Source organism: Paroedura picta, chromosome 5, assembly GCF_049243985.1.
Source record: "Paroedura picta isolate Pp20150507F chromosome 5, Ppicta_v3.0, whole genome shotgun sequence".
In the NCBI taxonomy this organism is placed as follows: domain Eukaryota; kingdom Metazoa; phylum Chordata; class Lepidosauria; order Squamata; family Gekkonidae; genus Paroedura; species Paroedura picta.
Window position 1 is genome coordinate 49,464,997 of NC_135373.1, and position 20,582 is coordinate 49,485,578.

At 42.0% G+C, this 20,582-nt stretch overlaps 1 protein-coding gene across 4 annotated transcripts in view; it reads left to right on the forward strand.

The window, feature by feature from the left end:
* Window positions 1-20,582, forward strand: part of SCUBE1 (signal peptide, CUB domain and EGF like domain containing 1) — a 156,135-nt gene that overhangs the window by 109,757 nt on the left and 25,796 nt on the right. For all 4 annotated transcript variants that reach the window (XM_077337820.1, XM_077337821.1, XM_077337822.1 and 1 more), the window contains 6 exons: window positions 9,123-9,239; window positions 9,940-10,062; window positions 11,129-11,248; window positions 16,202-16,294; window positions 17,372-17,491; window positions 19,651-19,809. In XM_077337820.1, coding sequence (XP_077193935.1) covers window positions 9,123-9,239; window positions 9,940-10,062; window positions 11,129-11,248; window positions 16,202-16,294; window positions 17,372-17,491; window positions 19,651-19,809 — 732 coding nt within the window. The remainder of the gene's footprint in view (window positions 1-9,122; window positions 9,240-9,939; window positions 10,063-11,128; window positions 11,249-16,201; window positions 16,295-17,371; window positions 17,492-19,650; window positions 19,810-20,582) is intronic.

Consider the following 20,582-nt stretch of genomic DNA (forward strand, 5'->3'; position numbering starts at 1 on the left):
TTCTATGAGACCTAACAGTGATGTAGGAGAGATATCCCAGTCATATGGCCACCAACCACGGAGATGCATGTACATGAGGAAAAAAGCATGCAAGAGAAGGCATTGTTTCACCATTGCAGCAGCCATGTCAGTTCTTTTTTTCCTTTTGCGGAATGATGGTTCAAATTTAATGATTCATTCAAGGAGACAGGAGGAGAGAAGGGAGAGCATAACACTGGAAATCTGGATTCAGTACCAAACGTCTCATGACAGTTCTGTTGATAAGCTTCTATAGACATGTCTCCACTAATGCCAGTTAGTATGACAGGGCCATGTAAAAATCCATGTTTATCTTTACTCCTCCTCACAGTGCTGTTTACCTTAACAGTTAACAGCTCTGAGTCATCAATAGTCTGTAAGGTGCTAAATGAAGGGGCTAATAATGGGAACAGAGAGCCTTTCACTTTTGAGACCGTGGTAGGTCTCCAAACCAAGCTAGGACTGGCCAAAAATCATTACAGTCTGATGGCTGCTTTGTGGCCTGGGCTCAGTCCACAAGCAGACAAGTATCCACATGACCAAAACCACCAGAATAATTAGTGTTGCTGTGACTGGAAAAGGTGGAAACTTCAATGAAGGAGGTTCAAGATCATAGACTTACATGGATGGCCATGGAAAAATGAGAATCTACCGACTTTTCCTAGGAGTGTCTTCTTTAGTTCAGTGTTAAAGAAACTCACATGCAGTTGGCTGTACCCTGGCAATATTCATGACTTTCTAAAAAAAAGAGATTAGGATTTTTACGGTACCCTCGGGGGAGTGGAAGAAAGAGTCCACATGATTTCCAAAGCTACTTTGACTTTTTCCAAGTTTATCATAATGAACAAGGCTTAGAAAGCATTATGAAATGGTAAAAAAAAACCAAGCTTAATATGTTTGTATGAATATACTACCTGCCTTTCTCACTGAGACACAAGGAGGATTACACAGTACAAAACCATACAATCATAGAATTGGGAAGGGTCGGACAGGCCATCTAGTCTAATCTAATGCAAGATCAGCCCAAAGCTTCACTGACAAGTGTTTGTCCAGCTGCTGCTTGACGACTGTCATTGAGGGGGAGCTTACCACCCCTCCAGGCATCTGATTCCACTGTTGAACAACTTTTACTGTCAAAAAAATTGGTAATATCCAACTGGTATTTTCCCACCAATTATTTAAAACCTATTATTCCATGACCTATTCTCACAGCAGTTCCCTGCCGCCCACTAAGTTACACCTTTTCAAATAGGCTCCTGATTCTCCTAGTCACTTCCTTGGGCACTGGCTTCATTCTGTCCTTTTTGAAGTGAGGCCTCCAGAATTCCAGAAGAGGGGCTGCCTGACTAGAGCAGTGAACAACAAGTCTGTGACATCTTGTGATTTTTGATGTTATGCCTCTGTTGATACACCCAAGTCCCCATTAGCCTATTTTGCTACTTTATCACACTGACTGCTTATATTTAGCTTACAATCCACACAAGATCTTGTTCACACACACAGCTACCCAGAAGTGTATCTCCATCCACTAGGTGTTTCTCATTTTTTTTAACACAAAAGGAATACCCATGCAATGAACCACAATACTAGTAATAAACAACAAGCAAAATAAATTCCTTATTTTCCAACCAGAGTTATGTTTAATTACTTGAAGATTCTATTAACAGAAGAGTAGAGTTGCTTATATGAGCCTCTTGTGGCGCAGAGTGGTAAGGCAACCTTCTGAAAGCTTTGCCCATGAGGCTGGGAGTTCAATCCCAGCAGCCGGCTCAAGGTTGACTCAGCCTTCCATCCTTCCGAGGTCGGTAAAATGAGTACCCAGCTTGCTGGGGGGTAAACGGTCATGACTGGGGAAGGCACTGGCAAACCACCCCGTATTGAGTCTGTCATGAAAACGCTAGAGGGCGTCACCCCAAGGGTCAGACAATGACTCGATGCTTGCACAGGGGATACCTTTACCTTTACCTTTAGAGTTGCTTGAAGAAGTCATATGAAATATGAAAATGTTTTGGTCCACAGACCTTCTTCAGTGCAATTCTTATACAATATTTCTAGAAATGAATAAAGAATAAAATTGTTTCATTTATAGAAATATTGTATAAGAATTTAGCTGTGTTCAGGGACCCATACTACTTACTGGACCTCTTGATCCAGTTGATTTGAAACTTGGGGATTATTTAAAGGGAAGACAACAACAGCTCCACTGCTGTTTTAGAGCCTGTACCTCTACAAACGGCTGTTCCAGCCACCCAGAAACTTAACAACGACATGTTTAAAAGCCCTACCTGGCCCCGGAACACCTAGCCACAGTGATCCATGCGACGGTCACCTCTAGACTGGACTTCTGTAACTCGCTCTACGCAGGCCTGCCCTTAGCCTTGACCCGGAAACTACAGCTGGTCCAAAACGCAGCGGCCAGGATCCTCACAGCAACACCGTGGAGGTCCCACATCCGGCCCATTCTCCACCAACTGCAGTGGTTGCCAGTTGAATTCCAGATCAGACTAAAGGTTCTGGTAATTACCTTCAAGGCCATTCACGGTCAGGGCCCAGTGTACCTGAGGGACCGCCTCCCTGCCTATGCCCCTAAAAGAGCTCTGCGATCCACCGCCACCAACCGGCTAATGGTCCCTGGCCCTAAAGAAGTCCACCTGGTCTCGACCAGGACCAGAGCATTCTCTGTTCTGGCCCCCACCTGGTGGAACGAGCTCCTGGAGGAGATCAGGGCCCTGACGGAGCTTAAACAGTTCTGCAGGGCCTGCAAAAAGGAGCTCCTCCGCCAGGCATTTGGTTGAGACCAGGCACAACTAACAGTGAATGAAGGGCCCCCGCTCCCCCCATCTCCCCCCTTCCTCCCAGAACTCCACCAGAGCGCTCTGGACCTGTTGTGGTATTGCACCGTTCCATCGTTATATTATTTTATTATATTGTTATACTGTTACATTATTCTGTTATATGGTTACAACCACTGTTATTAATTACTGTATGTTTTAACGAAGACTGTTTCATGTATCGTTGATTAGTTTTAATGTAAACCGCCCTGAGCCTTCGGGGAGGGCGGTATATAAATCTAAATAAATAAATAAATAAATAAATAAAAACTCTGCCAGCCATTACTCGTAGGGAATAATGAACCCCAAAACCCTGACTATCAGTACCATATCAGTATTTGGAGTATAGGGAATACCAGTATTTTTGAAGTCCATTATACCTGAACAGACATTCCAATTTTTTTTTTAATTGCACAAACCTGAAATGAACAATTTGTAGTAATTGAGCTTAGAATGAAATAACATGATATAAAAATTAATTAAATCTTATAGAAGCCAAGTGAAATATAGTTTGCAGTTTAGTATTCCAAGTGTATGCCTCCTCATATGATGGATGGAGAAAATACATATTCTGATCCTGAGAAACTAAAATTATTTGAGAATGTCCAATTAAAGGTAAAGGTATCCCCTGTGCAAGCACCGGGTCATGTCTGACCCTTAGGGTGACACCCTAAGGCAGACTCAATACGGGGTGGTTTGCCTTCCCCATATGTCCAATTACCACCAGTTAATTTAGATTTTTTTTTTTACATTAGCAGCACAGGCTGCGTGTCTACACAGCCAGCTCAGTGACTCGTTATGGAGTAATATTTTGTGCTGCTATCTTTTTAGTGATTTGAATTTAATTGATTAGTTAGGGCTAGGGGCTGTATTGTTGGATTGTTTTTATTTGTTTTACAATGTATGTTTTTTTTAATTCATTATATGTTAACCACCATGAGTCAGCACCAGTGGAAGTGGCAGTATATAAATAAAAAAATAAAATAAGGACAAATCGCTTTATCTAGAAATTAAATAGCATGGAAAATAGAACTATGCCTTGTGGAAACCACCAAGGCAAATCCCATGGTCATGACAACTGGCCTCCAATAACAATTCTCTGAGTCCAATCAATAAGGAATTTAAACCAAATTTAAACCAATCCAAAATACATTGCCCTGATACCACCCACTGTCTCCACAAGAAGGCATATCAAAGACTGGTGATAGATCTGGTAGAAGCAACAAAGAAGAATAGTCCTTGCTTATCTAGTCTTTGATATTTGGAGCATACTTACTGTGGACAACTGGAGTGTTGGCTGTGTGCCAAGATGGAAAACCCAAGCTCTGTTTTCCTGGATCCCTGTTTAAAAACGTTTTGTTGACAAAAAATAAACAAACAGTGAACCGAAGCGATGTTCCAGCATATTAAGACATCAACAAGCCTTATTTGACATTTGAGAAATACTTTTTTGTAAGTTTTTTGTACTTTCATTTCTGCCTTTCAAAAGTCCATTATGCAGAAATTAACAAAGACAAAGTTTGTATCAAGTATCTAACAAATACTGTCATCTTTCATGGAAGACAGTCAAGGAAGTATTTACTGGTAATTTTTATATTTAACCCTTGACTACCTGGTTGTAATCTAGACGTTTTACAGGGTGCTAGTGTACATAGTGATGAGCACAAGAATAGACAGCTTTAAAAGGAGATTAGACAGATTCATGGAGATTAGACAGATTTATCAATGGTATGAGGGAAGTAAAGGGAACCTCCATATTACTTAGCAGTAAACCTCTGAAACCCAGTGTTTGGAGCAACATGAGGGGAGGGTTTTGTTCTCTATGCCATGTTGTTGGCCCTCTAGAAGAATTGGCTAGCCACTAAGTGAAACAGTATGTTGGACTAGATGGAACCACAAATCTGATCCAGCAAGGCTTTTCTTGTATCTTTATACTTTACTAATATCTTTGAATTCAACAGGTGGTGTATGGGAATCCCTGGAAATACTTTGAACGTTGGCATCCCTGTAATTTGGCATGGTGTATACCTTATGTAACTCCATCTTTGTTACAGGCTGGTGCTTGATCTTTAAGGGAAAATAACTTTATATAGTAAGTGAGGGAACTGAGCTGTACGAGGGAATGACTGTCATGCCACTCCCAAGAAAATATTCTTCTCATGCTCCTTAGCAGCTCTTATCTAGGAAGCTTGAGTTGTTTTCTCTCACCACTAGATGCCAGGTACCAGATGACCTGCTTATCTAGCTTTTGGGATAGCTTCATTAATGATTTTCTGACACATGGACTGGATTATGGTTATGGAGCATTATTTTGTAACTATGACTGTTATTATATGGACATTTCTGATTTCTGTATTTTATTGAACAGTTTGTTGGCTATCACTGTATCTCAGTGATATTTGTTATCAAGATTAATTATGAATTGTAGCCCTTTTCATTCACTCCATTCATTCATTCACTCAGGAATTTCAAAATGTGAATCATTTGCCACAGTAACAAAAAAGATCTTAGTACCAAATTTATTCTTACATGCCACATATCCATCAAATTTGTTTGTTTGTTTGTTTACCTTATCTGTGGTCCAACTTTCTCACTTGGACTCAAGATGGATTATACAGGGTGATTCAGTACAGTCAGCTGGATGGGACATTTCGTGAACAATGTAATAGGAATTATGGTTGTAGAACCAACCAGAAGTTTAAAAACACCAGTCTGCAGCCCAGTGCAAAGCCTCTGGTGCAGTCTGTCACGTCCCATGACCAGTGCATCAGGATGGATGAGAAGAAACCAGCCAAGAAGATCCACAGATCCAAAAATAAGCTTTATTTTACAAATCCATACGAGAGCTAGACAGGTTGAACGTGAGCAGGAAGGGGTTTATGCTATTACACTATGCAGGCGTCATCTAGGAGCAGGGTCAATTGACCAGAGAACACACCAGCGTTATATCCAGAGTTGGGTGGGGTGAGAATTCTTCCCACCAAATGCAGATGAGTGTGGCCAGAGCATTAAGTTCTGTCTTGGTGTTGCTCCTTCAGCAGCCCAACCTTTAGCTCAGCCCACCTCATTGTCTTCTACCAACTGAGGGAGAGGTATCATACTGAGGCCCTTGCTGCATATATGAACCAACTCTTCTTCTACTTGTTAGTCAACATTTTTTCTTCCAGTATGTAATCCTTCTCTGTCTCCTGCAATTCAGGTTCCTGTGTTTTCTCTTTGATTGAGACCCCATTATTGTGGATATATCAATTCTGTCATTGTTGGTTTCTCAAAAACATATGGTTCACCACTGTAGGGATTTGGGAATTCCTTACTGGAAAACTGCAAGTTAAAATCTGAAGGAGAAAAAACATTACTTTAAAGAGGATTGGAAAATTGCAAAGTAAGGGGGCGTGAAATTCAGATCTACGCTTGTGGAGGCAAAATTTTGTGTGGAAAGTTTTGCATTGGTCAGTTCTTTAAGAATGCCAATGCAGGAGTTTACTCTTGTGCAGAAATGGTTTGATAAAACTTTTGAAATCGCTTAAGATAGACAAGATGCAAAAGTAAAAGGTGATAGAAACAGAATCAAAATTTTACAAAACCGCCCAGAGCTGCAAAGAAATGGGCGGTATAGAAATAAAAATAAATAAATAAACATACAATGTTCCAGTAATTCACTCATTCAGACAAAGAACTATTATGATAGGTAGTGTAAAGAACTAAAAGATAACATAAAAGGAAGAACATGAGATCTGTTTCACAAACTTCAAGAAGTTAAAGGAAAATTTAAAAACACAGTTATGCTGAAAGCTCACCTCCCCTACTAGCTTCCTACCTTCATATCTGGCTAGTCATTCAAAAGTATCTTAGAGTGAAATAGGGTGCTTTCTTATACTAGTGTATAAGAATTTGCATAGCTGGAAGGATACAGCTGCACACCACCCTCCTTGCTTGTATGCCAGTGTGGTGTACGGAATAAAATAAATGTGTGGTGTTGTTACAAAAACTAAGTAGGGTTAAAAGGATCAGAGGAGGGGAGGGGCAATCAGATCCCTAACTAAATCAAAGAGCTGCTTGAAATCTGTTTGTTGACTTAGAGTGTATATACTAAAATCCAAAGAGGAGTGGAAGAGAAATTCCAATGTCCTCCGTTTAACTCCCAGTGCGCTTCCTTTATGGTCAAGTGCTTGAAATAGTTTCCATTTTTTCTATGACCCATGCTGAATTTCGCAATAGTCTGTAGAAATAGACTGCAGAAAATGCAGTGTTTTGCAGATAGTGCCCCATGTATGATTATCTACCCACTGGGTGGCAATCATGAGTGTGTGCTTGCTGCATGGAGCTCTTGGCTCTCAGGAAGCAGGCTTGTTTTCTTGAGGCTAAGGTTGTCAGCCTGGAGAAGCTAAGACAGAGAGCGAGCTTTGGGGGAGAGACTTTTATGGACTTACAGGAGAACAGTCCATCTCCCATGTTGACAGGATGCTGGATTTGATGGACAACTAGTCAGATCCAGCAGGGGTCTTCTTATGTTCTTACACAGTATTCAAAGCTGATGCTGTGTAATGGTTGAGAGCTGCTCCCAGTCATCAGCTTAGTCAAAAGCCTGTCCTTTGGGGGTGTTTGGCTCCCACCTGTAACAGACAGATCATGATACAGGCTTTCCTTGCATGGAGGCTCTGACCGTTACAAAGAGAGTATCTAAATATGTGCAGCATTTGGGTAAAGCATGCTGGCCTCTACGAATGTATTCAGAGAATCTTCTCTTTGGAAAACATTATAATTTTAGTGTTGAGTTGTTTGTTGCTTTGCAAAGCAAAGACACTATATTGCTTTTTATGAATTACAATTAATAGAATCATAGAATTGGAAGGGGCCATATAGACCAATCCCTTGCTCAATGCAGGATCAGCCTAAAGCACCCAAGATAAGTATCTGTCCTGCCGCTGCTTGAAGACTGCCAGTGAGGGGGATCTCACTACCTCCTTAAGCAACTAATTCCATTGCTTAACTACTCAGTGAAATTTTTTTCCTGATATCTAGCCAGTACCATTCAACATGTAGTTTAAACCCATTACTGCAGGGCCAGTCCTCTTCTGCCAACAGGAACACCTCTGAGTGACAACCTTTCAGATACTTAAATAGAGCAATCATGTCCCCTCTCAGCCACATGTTCTCCAGGCTGAACATTCCCAAGACTCTCAGCCTTTTCTCAGAGGGTTTGGTCCCCAGGCCCTGGATCATCCTAGTCACTCTCTTCTGCACCCTCTCAGTTTTGCCCCCCTCCTTTTTGAAGTGAGGTTTCCAGAATTACACACAATATTCAAGGTGTGTGTGGCCTACAGCAGGACTATGACATCTTGCAATTTCAATGTGATGTCTTTGTTGTTACAGCTCAAGTCTGCATTTGCCTTCTTTACCGCTACATCATACTGTCTGCTTATATCTAGCTTACAGCCCACAAGTACCCCAAGATCTTATTCGCACATGCTGTACCCAGAAGTGTCTCTCCCATCTAGTAGGCATGCTTTTCATTTTTATGACCCAGCTATAGAACTCTGCACTTTTCCTTGTTCTCACCCACTTTTCTAGCATGTTCAGCTCTTGCTGAACTCTATCACCATCTTCTGAAGTGTTCACTACTTATTCCAATTTGGTGCCATGTGCCAATTTAATGAGGTGTCCTTCCACTCTCTCATCCAGATAATTGATAAAAATCTTGAAAACTACTGGTCTTTTGGCACCTCATTGCTCACCTTCCTCCAATCCATTGACAACTACTCTTTGGGTGCGGTTTTCTAACCATTTCCCTATCCACCTCACCATCTGAAAATCCAGTCTGTTAGTCCTCCAGTTTACACATCAGAACATCATGAACATCAGCACAATACAACCAAGAAAGCAAATAAACATCTGAAAACGCTTCTCATGTCTGATAAAAGACAGAAATTCAGTAGTGCCACCCTCTGGTTAAAATATGCACTACCTCCATAGACACGATTCAATTTGCTCCCTTTTTCTAGTTGATATTCTATTTCTCCTACATGAAAGTTGCCTCTATGAAGGAACTGACCTGTTCACTTCCTCATGTGAAGAACTCACCTCATTGGTTTTGTTAAGTGTTCAGAAGACGTCACAAGCATTTTATGTAGGAAATCTTGTTCACATTTTCTGAATTTATCATGTATTATTGACAGGTAACTGAGAAATACTGATTATTTTTGGAAACAGATGTTTAAGATGAGCTGTCAGTGTCACACAGTTTCAGTTTTTTTTCTTTTACTTTCAATCAAGATATAGATGAATGCTCGTTTGAAAGGACCTGTGACCATATCTGTATCAACTCCCCAGGAACTTTTGAGTGCTTGTGCCACAAAGGTTATACATTGTATGGAATGACTCACTGTGGAGGTTTGGAGAATCTTTTGTATTACTTTCCCTTTGAATGCAATCATTTACTATACCAGATCTTTCTTTTGAACATTGTTACTGCAGGGGCCAGGGGGGGAGGAGACACCACTGTAGCTGTGCCCCCACTGTGTGGATGCTCTAGTAGCTGCCTAGCTATGAGGACCTTTGCAAGTCAAGAAAAGTTAGGAAATTAATTGAATCCCAATATTTTCCCACAACATTCTCCTGTGCAAATTTGAATGCTAAGTTTGAATGTATTCACCAGATATTTTCTTAATGCTTGAATGACTTCATCAAATATTTATTTGATATGCTGTTTTTAATTTCCATCACATATATGTGAAATTGCCCTTTCTCTTTCCTTGGAAGAACCTCTTGTTCCAAGGTTCCCCAATCCCCTCAGAGCCTTTTCAGGGGGTCATAAGGGGTTGCTGGGGGAAGGGGATGACGAGGAAAATCACTTAGAGGGTCCAATTTTTAAATTTCAGATGTTGAAGTAAAATTAAAATGCAGATACAATGTCTGAAGAAGTGTGCGTGCACACGAGAGCTCATATCTTGAATAAAACATTGTTGGTCTTAAAGGTGCTACTGAACTCAAAATTTGTTCTGCTGCTTCAGACCAACATGGCTATCCGCTTGAATCTATTCTCATTTATATAATCACAGTTCAAGATTGATGCATTTAAATATTCTTTCAGATATTGATGAATGCAGCATCAACAAAGGGAGCTGTGGCTATGGGTGTCTGAATACATTGGGAAGTTATGAATGTGTTTGTCCACCTGGGAAGAAACTAAATTGGAATAAAAAGGATTGTGTTGGTAAGCAGAATTTCACATTTGGCCATTTCTATACTTTTCTTTAAAAACTGCTCATAGTGCATTTTTGAGGATGACAGTAGCCATGTTCAAGTCTTGCTGAACACTCCCATATTTGCAAGTGGCGCTCACAGGGTCCCCCTCCCACCTACCCCCATAATATGCAAATTCAACTTCCACTCTTCATCTTTACAGGTACCAAGTTTCTGTGCCAAGTTTCCTTTTCATTTTACTAGACATGCTTAACATCAATGGCATTTAACAAATCCACTTATAACTAGCACTTTCAACAATAATAGTGAGTGCAAATAATAGCACTGCATCCTATTTAAGCTCCAGAAACAAAAAAGATGGAAGCATTCATGGCTGAAAGGGAAGGGGGCAAGCTTTCTCTGCTGCCATCCTGCCAAGCTGGTTTCTGTGTCAGGTCCTGTTGATATGGCCCAGATGGCCTCAGTTCCATCCTTTGAGGCCTGTTCCAGACCAGCATCAGGGAAATTGGTACCAACAGGTTTGACAGCTCACACGGCTCCTATATCACATAAGAGAGCCTCCTTGGTCTTACCAGACTCAGAGTTTAAAGAACCGTGGTCTTCATCCATTCCTTTGGTGAAGGCTTATGCCCGCTCTGAGGTTCCAACTAAGAAACATAATTGAAGTATAGAGAATGCTCCAGGTAGAGAAGGAGAGATTGCAGGACTCCTCAGGATTGACAGGGACAGATTAATAGCTAGAACACAAAGAGTGTTGGAAATGTCATGGACATCATAGCTAATGTCCAGCCTGTTTAAAGTATGTGTCCATTTGTCTAAATTGCAGGTATTAGCTCTGCTGCTCTTCCAAATACATAACCAGCATGCTTTAAATCCTGGGAAAGCTGGAACACTTGGTCTAAATACACTGATTTACCAAACTAAGAGCACCATCAGGGCATTGACCCACTGGGAGTTGGCAGGCCATGATAAGCTTGGTGGACAAGGTTCAGCATGGCTTGGATTGCAAGTTGGGCAGGGCTAGTTACTCCTGTTTTACCTGAATGATTTCTAATTTCCTATTGCTTCTTCTTCAGAGATGGTGAAGTGCCTCCCAAGCAGCAAGCCCGCTCCAAATGTTCAGTTGGTGTGTAGTAAGTTGGGAGGATTTGAGAGCTGTTTCTTATCGTGTCCATCTAACACACTTTTTGTTCCAGGTTGGTACAGAATTGGTACACAACTGTTTTTCTTTTTCCTAGTTGACAAAATAAATCTTTTCACTGTCTTATTCATTACGCCTTAAGCACTAATTTAGACAAGAGCTTGTATAAGTGCAGTAAGGGGCAAAGACTGAGCACCATTCCGCACTACCATTTCTTTGCAGATGCAATGGTCCCTTCCCCCCAGTTTTCAAGAGAGTTTTCAGCCTGAGATTTCTTGCTGCCAGGGGGATATAATTTTCTCACTAAGTAATGATTTCATTTGTATTTTAGCCTCCTAGGGTAGTTTGGAAAGAATTAGTTCCTGGCTTCAGGATTTGGAAGCTCTGAGCAAAGCCCCCAGTAGGCCCCTGTTAATACAAACTGAGAATTTTCTTATGCTTTCCTCAGATGAAAGGAGGCAGGGTGGAGGCAGTTTGGTCACATTCAGATGTCATGCTCAGCTGCAGCTAGGCACAAAGACTCTTAGCTCCTTTTCTCTTGTGTGGCCCCTGTTCTTCTCACTCCATGTTTGGCTGATATTTGACTGCTTCCTGGTTTGATCCAGTTTTTAATTTCCCATGACATCTGAATACACCTAGATGAAGTTTGTTGCCATGCTACAGATGGATTCATATATGATTTTATGACAAAACAGGCTTGTCCCATTTGAGGATGCTAATAAAACTCCAGGCTAGATTTCCTAGAAGGGAGATGTTGTTTTACACTGATCAGTGATGGAGAGGGAGGGAATAGAATTAACATGCAGATACTGCATTCAGGGCTGCTTCCACACCAGGACGGTTTCTTTAATGGTCAGGCTGCTTGTATGATTGTGGATAAGATCTTCCTTGCAACAGAGATTGCAGAGGGCAAAGGGTAATCCGTTTCCTTTCAGTTAGCTGTGCTATAGCTTTCACGCCTGATGTGTTCTCACATGACCATCAGTGTTCTCTGTTTCTTTAGTTTTTGTTATTTTGGGGAGTGAGGGTAACACTGCATAAGAACAGCACAATTCCTTTTTTAAAATCTCCATATATTTGCATAGGCACAATGGGACAGTCCTTCTCCCCCTTCCTCCCGTGTAAAAGGCTGGTGGAGGTGTGGGTGAGCCTCTTCAGTTTTGCTAATTCCTGCAAGTCCCCACAGGGTTGGCCCCTTGAAGTCATCAATAGTGACAAGCCTAACTGAATAGGGAGTTCTGCAGTTGCACTGTTTCAGAATACTTTTTCTTTTAAGATTTAAACTTGTCGGTAATAAAAGACATTAAGGATCTTTCATTTTATTGTTTCAGGTTGTCATCTGTTTTAGTCTGTAGCAACAGAACAAAATGTGAGTCCACTTGCACCCTCAAGACCAACAACATTTTCCAGGAAGATAGATTCAGGTAGGTAGCCATGTTGGTCTGAATCAGCAGAATTAACTTTGAGTCCAGTGGCCCCTTTAAGACCAACAAAGTTTGATTCAAGATATAAGCTTTTGTGTGCATGTACACTTCTCCAAAGCTTCTACTCTGAATAAAACTTAGTTGTTCTTAAAGATGGCACTGGACTCAAACTTTGTTCAACATTTTCCAAGGTATAAGTTTTTTTTGTGAGTCAAAGTAATCTGACAAAGTGCGTTTTGACCCACGAAAATCTATATCCTGAAAAAAATGCTGTTGAACTTGAAGGTGCTACTGGACTTGTATTTTGTTCTGTCACTTTAATATGCTACTGTACCATTCAATAAGATGCATCCCTCTCCCCCCCCCCCCCGCAACAAATCATGAAGGATCTTGCAGCTCTGCTGCAACTTTCTCTCAACGGTTGATACAATAAATGAGCTACAGTCCCCTTGACTGCCTTCAGAAGGAACCTTTAATAGTTTCATCCCACTTACCCAGGCCAAGGTGGATAGGTTACTAGGTTCAGTGAGGCCTACCACCTGTCCACTGGATCCCTGCCCTTCATGGCTCCTAAAAACAAGTGATGAGAGGATGGGAGAACCGTGTCAGGAGATAATAAACCGGTCCCTCATTATAGGGATTACAGGGAACTTCCTGGATGGTCTGAGAGAGGCTGTGGTTCACCCTCTATTGAAGATGTTATCACTGGACCTGTGTGACCCAGCTAACTACCATCCCGCGTTGCATCTCATGTTCCTGGGGAAGGTGGTTGAAAGAGCAGCCGCACACCAGTTGCTAGCACACCTAAAGGAAGCATTGGTCCTTGACCCATTCCAGTTAGGCTTCTGCCCTGGCCATGGGGTAGAAACAGCTCTTATCACCCTGACGGATGATCTCCAGAGACAGCTGAACCAAGGCACGTCAGCGCTGCTTGTATTACTAGATCTTACAGCAGCTTTTGACATGGTAGACCAAAAACTTCTTGCTCGACACCTCATCCATGTGCGAATATGGAGGATAGCCCATTAATGGGTTACCTTCTTTCTCCACAGGTGACAATACAGAATAGCAATCAGGGAGAATAAATCACAGCTCTGCCAACTCCAATGCAGAGTTCCGCAGGGAGTGGTTCACTCACTGACATTATTCAACATCTTTGTACGCCCTCTTGCCCACTGATCTGGAACTATGGACTTGGATGCCACCAATATGTGGATGACACCCAGCTCTCATGGACAACCAACCGGATGCCCCTCCAGACTCATTGGCCAGATGTTTTGAGGCCGTGGTCAGCTGGCTCAAGGGTAGTTGTCTGAAGCTGAAGCCTTTGAAGACAAAGGTCCTGTGGCTGGCAAGGAAAGGCCCAGAGCAGGAAGCACGGCTTCCATACCTGGACAGAGTGCAACTAACAACTGCACATACAGGCAGGAATTTGGCCGTGATTTTTGATGTCTCCTTGCTCAAGTCACAAAAGTAGAATACCTGGCAATTTCCCATCTTCGCCAAGCTAACCTGTTAGCCCTAGCGCATCTAGTCACAGTGATCCATGCAACAATCACCTTTAGACTTGATTATTATAACTCGCTCTACGTGAGCCTGCCCTTGACTCTAATTTGGAAATTACAACTGATCCAAAATGTTGCTGCACAAGTCCTCACCATGGGGGAAACACATAAGACAAGCCCTGCAGCAGCTACATCAGCTCCCAGTTGAGTTCTGAATTCAGTTCAAGGTTCTAGTGCTAATGTTTAAGGCTATTTGTGGTCTGGGACCTGCATATCTAAGGGACCGCCTGTCTGAATATGTCCCTTGGAGAATTCTGCAGCCAGCTGTGGCTAACCAAGTGGCTGCCCCAGCCCCAAAAAAGTGTGACTAGCCTTTTCAGCCCTGGCCCCTACCTGGTAGAATGAGCTCCCAGAGAACATCTTACAGAGCTGTCACTCCTGAAAAATCAGAACACCATAAGGGACTCCCCTATCAGTTTGGGGCCCCTCCCTCATCGTCCCTCTTATGGAGAATCACCAGCACTGACTCAGCACAGGATGTTTATTGTTAGCTTTTTAAATAGTTTTAATTGTATTTATGTGTTTTAATGGTTTTATTCTATAATGCTGTACACCAACCCGTGGGTTGGTGGGTATAATCTAGATGATGGGTATAATCTAGATAAATAAATAAAATAGTTTAAGCAATTAACATTAATAATTGATTTAAATTATTTACTTACCAGTAGTAACTGCAAGAAGACATAAGGTGTGCTGAAATATGCAGTCAGATTTTGAAAGTAATGTTTGGAATTAATGTGCCTTGAATGTAGTGGAAGTTCTGTGTAAAGCATGCGTGGTGTTCCCTGTAGCCTTAGTGGGCTCTTGTCCTTTGTGAGCATGTGAGCATGTAAGTACAGCTGAATTTTTACTTAAAAACAGGATACAGTAGTTCTGACAATTTGCTGTCATTTCACTTAATTGTCTTTACTCACCATAAATTTCAACCCAGTCATCATAAACTTTAATTCCCCATTTCACAAACTGGATAATAACACAGGAAAGGGGGCAGGGGGGGCATATCCATTTCGGTAAAGGAGAAGGGGAATGTTGGTTTATCTTTTATCTTCCTGTGCAGTCCCACATTGGGACAGCACATGCACAGGCTGGCCACAGACATTTTATTCTGTAGCCTAGAAACTAAAAAATGGGGCATCCAACCTCAAATTAGAGCTGCATGCACATGGGTTTTCCTGCTGAACATATCACATGCTCCTCGTTTTCTTTTTTGCCACCATGTGAATAGAAGAAGAGTTGGTTCTTATATGCTGCTTTTTCTCTCCCCGAAGGAGTCTCAAAGCGGCTTACATTCGCCTTCCCTTTCTTTTTCCCACAACAGACCCCCTATGGGGTAGGTGAGGCTGAGAGAGCCCTGATATTACTGCTCGGTCAGAATAGCTTTATGAGTGCTGTGGTGAGCCCAAGGTCACCCAGCTGGTTGCATGTAGGGGTGTCTCTCTAGTGATCTCCATGACTGAACTTTGTTGTAGACTTGAGTTTGTTTTCTCAAATTGTTATTGATTCAAAAATTGCGAAGAAATTTGCAGTTGCTGTACATTCTTCCATGAGTGTCCAAATGCCTTTTCTTACTGAAGGAAGGGGAGATACCCTTACAGTTCTTTGTGCCTTTGGCCCCACAAAATGACGACAAAGGCACTTTTCAAGAGTGTGGCTCCAAGTGTGGCACCAAAATGTCCCATAATAGTGAGCATATGTTATGTTTATTATGTTTGGGCAAACGTCATAATGTTGGCATCCGCACAATTTACCAGCACTTTCTCCTAAAAGCCAGTTCTGATAGTTTACCCAGGCTGCAGGCATAAGGAAAACAAGAATATGAGCTTTGGCTATAAGTTGGATATATTTAAAATCTATACTTTGAAATGTCTACAATGATAAAATAGGTGCTGCACTCATGCTTACAATGACTGTAGTTGGACAAAAGTAGTGACATAGTACAGGCAAAAAAAAAAAAAACTAAGGTAGGTAATGGATTTCCCATGGCTGAACTTCTAATTTTTTGTTTTCATTTCTGTTCAGACTCTGAGAACAGTTATTCAGTGAGCTGTGGTGTGTCAGTCCACCAGGGCAAATCAAGCCAGAAACATAACATGACACTTACCAGCTGTGCAGGTAAGTGTGACCAGAGAGAGAGAGTGAGACTCCCAGCCACCCATAATCATGGATATCATCCTCTGATATGTCCTAGAGTTGGGATATGTTGTGGAATTAGGCAACTGGTGATTCAGAGGCAGAATTGGGTTTCAAGTGTTCCTTTCTAACCACCTACACCTCCTTCCACCCTTGGTCTTTAGCAGAGACACAGGTCCATTGTGTGAAGTATATAGAGCAGCGGTTTTCAACGATACCTTTGTTGCAACCCCAACTTCAGCTGTGGTGGCGGCGGCAGTGTGTGCGCAGACACAGCATGCATGCACTGGCGGGAGGCGGGTGTGAGTGCGCACACACATGCGCGTGCAGGTGCACAATTGAGGCAGCATGGAGGCAGCCATTGACATGGCTCTGCTGCTGCTGCATCCAACAACCTGCTGACCCTGGGGAAGGGGCCAAGCATTCCCTAATAGGGTCACAACCCCAAGGTTGAGAACCACTGATTCAGAGGCTCATTCTTTCCTTACACACCTCAGGGGGGCCACTATCCATGGTTTGCATCTGCATCCTATTTCAGATATTCAGTCTGAGTTGTCTGTGTAGAGGAAGGGCTAGTAGACCCTGCACCCAACCTGCACTCTCAGTCTACTGCCTAAACAGACACAACTGAGGGCAGGGGCTCACTATAGACAATCCTCTGCAATTTAGTTTGTAAATGTGCTGGGTCTGTTTAACTGTCCTCCCCATACACAAAAATAGCCAAAGGGGGACAGCTTCTGGACTGGCTTTGACAGGGGAAGGGTGCATGTGTTGCTCTTTGCTTAGAAGAGCAGAATTAAAGAGAGTCCTTTGACTGGGCCTTGCCTGAACCAGAAACCAGTCAGTGAACCAATTGTTGCTTATTGTAGAATAATTCCATTCAAAACAAAGAAATAATGGGGAGAGGCATAGGCATACTTCTGCAGAGTATTTAAATTTCTCCCTTACTTTGTAAAAAACATAACAAATGAAAATCAAAAGAAACAGAAATCCAGATGCGTCTTAAGGGTTCCCTAAAATATAGTGCAAATTATAACTTTTTTCATTTACTGTTCTCAGACATATTAGCGCCACCCATCAAGCAGAAAGCTCGTTTTAAAATCAAGGATGCAAAGTGTCACTTAAGTCCCCGTACCAAAGAAAAAATTAAAGATGTTGAGAAGCAGCAAGCAGTTACAGGTATGTGGGGGGAGGGGTCATAATACACATGCATAAAAGGGTCCTTTTATGTGGCGAAAAAATAAGTTTTAGGCTATATTGGCAATACTATGTGATGTCCATTTTGCAATGGACTGTTCAGGTAAAAGTGAACAAAGGCAGCAATGACAGCCAGGGATGGGTGATTCAGTTTGGATAAGCCAAAAAACCCTGAATCAATGCTGATTCAGTTACTTTTCAGCCATATCCAAGCCGAATTGGCCATTCCTGCACTTTAAACGGACAGGACCAGCTTTATCCGAAACACATTTCAGAGATTTAGCTGCTCCATTATAGCCTATGCGGCCATTATAATCAATGGGAAATTTTGCCTTTTTTATATTCTGTAGTTTGGGTGATGGGGATTTGAGGTAGAGGCAGCATAGCTGCAGGAGCCTCTAAACACCCCCCCCCCCAGTTTTAAAAAGATTGGACCAAGGGGTCCAATTCTACAGGCACCCAAGTGTGGTCTGATCTTTTTGAAACTTGGAGGTCCTTTTGAGGAGAGGCTCCCGAAGCTACACTGCAAAAGTGGTGCCTCTACCTCACTACCACCCTCAGACTACGTAAGAGATGAAAAAGCAAAATTTCCCATTAGGTCAAACTTGACTCTCCAAATTGGAATGCAAACCAGTGCTATGGGTGATTCAGATCTGGCCAGATCAATTCAACCTGAATCTGAAAAGTAGCACATTTTTTTGTTGTGCACATCCCTAAGACAGCTCATTCAAGTAATCTGTTCAGGCTAATGAAGACGGCTGGGTGCTGGGTATGTGGCGAGAGTGTCTGAGGGCACTGGGGTGTGTCTGGGCAGGGTTAATCCTCTCCACAAATCAGTTTCCTGACAAAAGTCCTGATGAAGACTGCTATTTATCCAATAGAGAAAAAAATCAAGTAGTCATATCCTGCCTCTTCTGAGGAGAGGGCATTGATTGGGAAAGAACACACAGTGTAAAAAAAACATTTTCTGAGTTTCCCAGGGGCACAGCACGTCTGACATTTATTTACCCTTCAAAACCAGGGGTGCTCTCCCTGTTATTACATATGGTTTCAGTTCTAGAGTCCCCATTCAAATAGACTTTGGAAAGCTCCCCAGAATAGCAGACATAAATTGCGACAGAGTGCAACTGGGGGCTTTTCCTGAAGAAAGAAGTCACTAACAGCCATGTCTGCCCCAAAGAGGGGGTAGAGTACACAATCCACCAAACACCTTTAATCATTATAAGGTACCATGTGGATTCTTTTCTGGGTTTTTAGGCTTAAAAATACTGTGCCCCCCCTCCCCCCAGCTTTAAAGGACTTTGCTCTGGCTTGGGAGGATGATTTGTAGATTTCATTGAGGGTTTGAGTTGCTCACTAACAGGCTCTGCCTACCTGAATGCAGAACAGATATTCAGCCCACACCCCATTACATGATGATGAGCTGTCCTCTACAAATTTTGGAGACACAACAGTTAAGAAGAGCATTTCTAGTAGCTTGCTAGAAATTTCCCTCAAATATCTTTCCCTCAAATATCACCCGAGGTAGATTTTTGAAGATCCTTCCTCAGGACAGATACTGTTTACATGGATGTAGTGTCCCTGACACGTTGTACCATATATTTCTGGTGTGTCCTAAGTTTGAAGTATTTCGTCGCCCATTAGCTAATTATCTGAAGAAATTGAAATTCAGCTGTGTTAACGAGAAACACTGGATTAAAATGATACTAAATGTGAGGGACACAGCAACTATTATAAAAGTAGCAAAGTTTTTACTGGCAATTTTAAATGAAAATCTTTTACGATAGATTTTACATCTGAAACTGTTTGAAATTTTCATTTTATGCTTTGCAATTTTATGCCAATAAAGGTACTCTGAATCTGAATCTGAGCTGTCCTCTCCTTTGAAATGTTTGAGCTTCTGAGTAGCAGTTTAGGATGAGGAACATGATATATTAGAAATGGGACAAACTGAAGTAGGATTTTAATAAGATGCACTGGAGTAAAACTTTATTGGGAGTATGCACTGAATGCATATGAATGAACAAATGTTTCAGATTTTTGCAGTTTTGATCATCCAGGTCCTATAGCACTGGCACTCCTTGTCCCCTGCTGCCACCTTCTGCCACCTTCTGCCTTGGTTTCTTTTCCATGTTGCACAGGAGGACAGTTTCCTTGCACAGACAACTGCCCAGTGACTTTTGTGAACTTCAAGTGTGACTCCTCAAAGAAGAAACGTCGTGGCCGAAAATCCCCATCCAAGGAAGTGTCCCATATCACTGCTGAATTTGAAGTGGAGCTGAAGTCTGAGGAAATCTCAGGTTAGCAAATACTGATTGGGCCAAGTGACTGCCTGCAAAAAGAATGACATCTGCAGCTCCCGAAGACCCAAAATATTGTATTCACATTATTATCACCAGAGTGTCATGCTTAACATGGGATTGATGGGGGGCCTCTTTTGGTGGTGAGAGCTGAGCAGTCAAAACTCAGGAGGAGAGAGCAGACTTGTCCACTGTCGTCCACCAGTGTAGCCATATAGCCACTCAGTTGTGTGAGAAATTGAAGAGATGCTTCCAATCCCTCTTGACATCAACCGTTAAGACTCGGATCTGCTCCAGCTGGAAGAGCTGCATCCTACATTCAGTTTCTTGGTCACATTAGATTGTGCCACACATTGGGGCCAAACAATAGATACAGTTTAATGTTCTGTAAATGTTACACTCCAATCAGAAAAGGGCAAGATGTATAGAAAATCCTAGTTTTTATTTCTTAAGAGCACCCCAAACTTATATGAAGACACTTTCAGAACCCAGATCACTTTAGCACTGCAGTCTGCTAACTGAAATCTCCACAGCCCATTATGCCTTATGCCTCAGTCTTAAAGGACAGTAGCATATAAACAGACATAAAACTTGCATCAGCTGTTATTCTCCATTGTACTACCCCCTCCCCCTAAAAGAAAATTCCTCATATTTACATATTCCACAGCATACAGGGATCTTATAGTAAAATGTCAAATAATATTGTGAACAATACCACTGTACAGTCAATTGTGCCACAACTAAAAGAAGACGCTGGTAAGAGGATGTTCCCA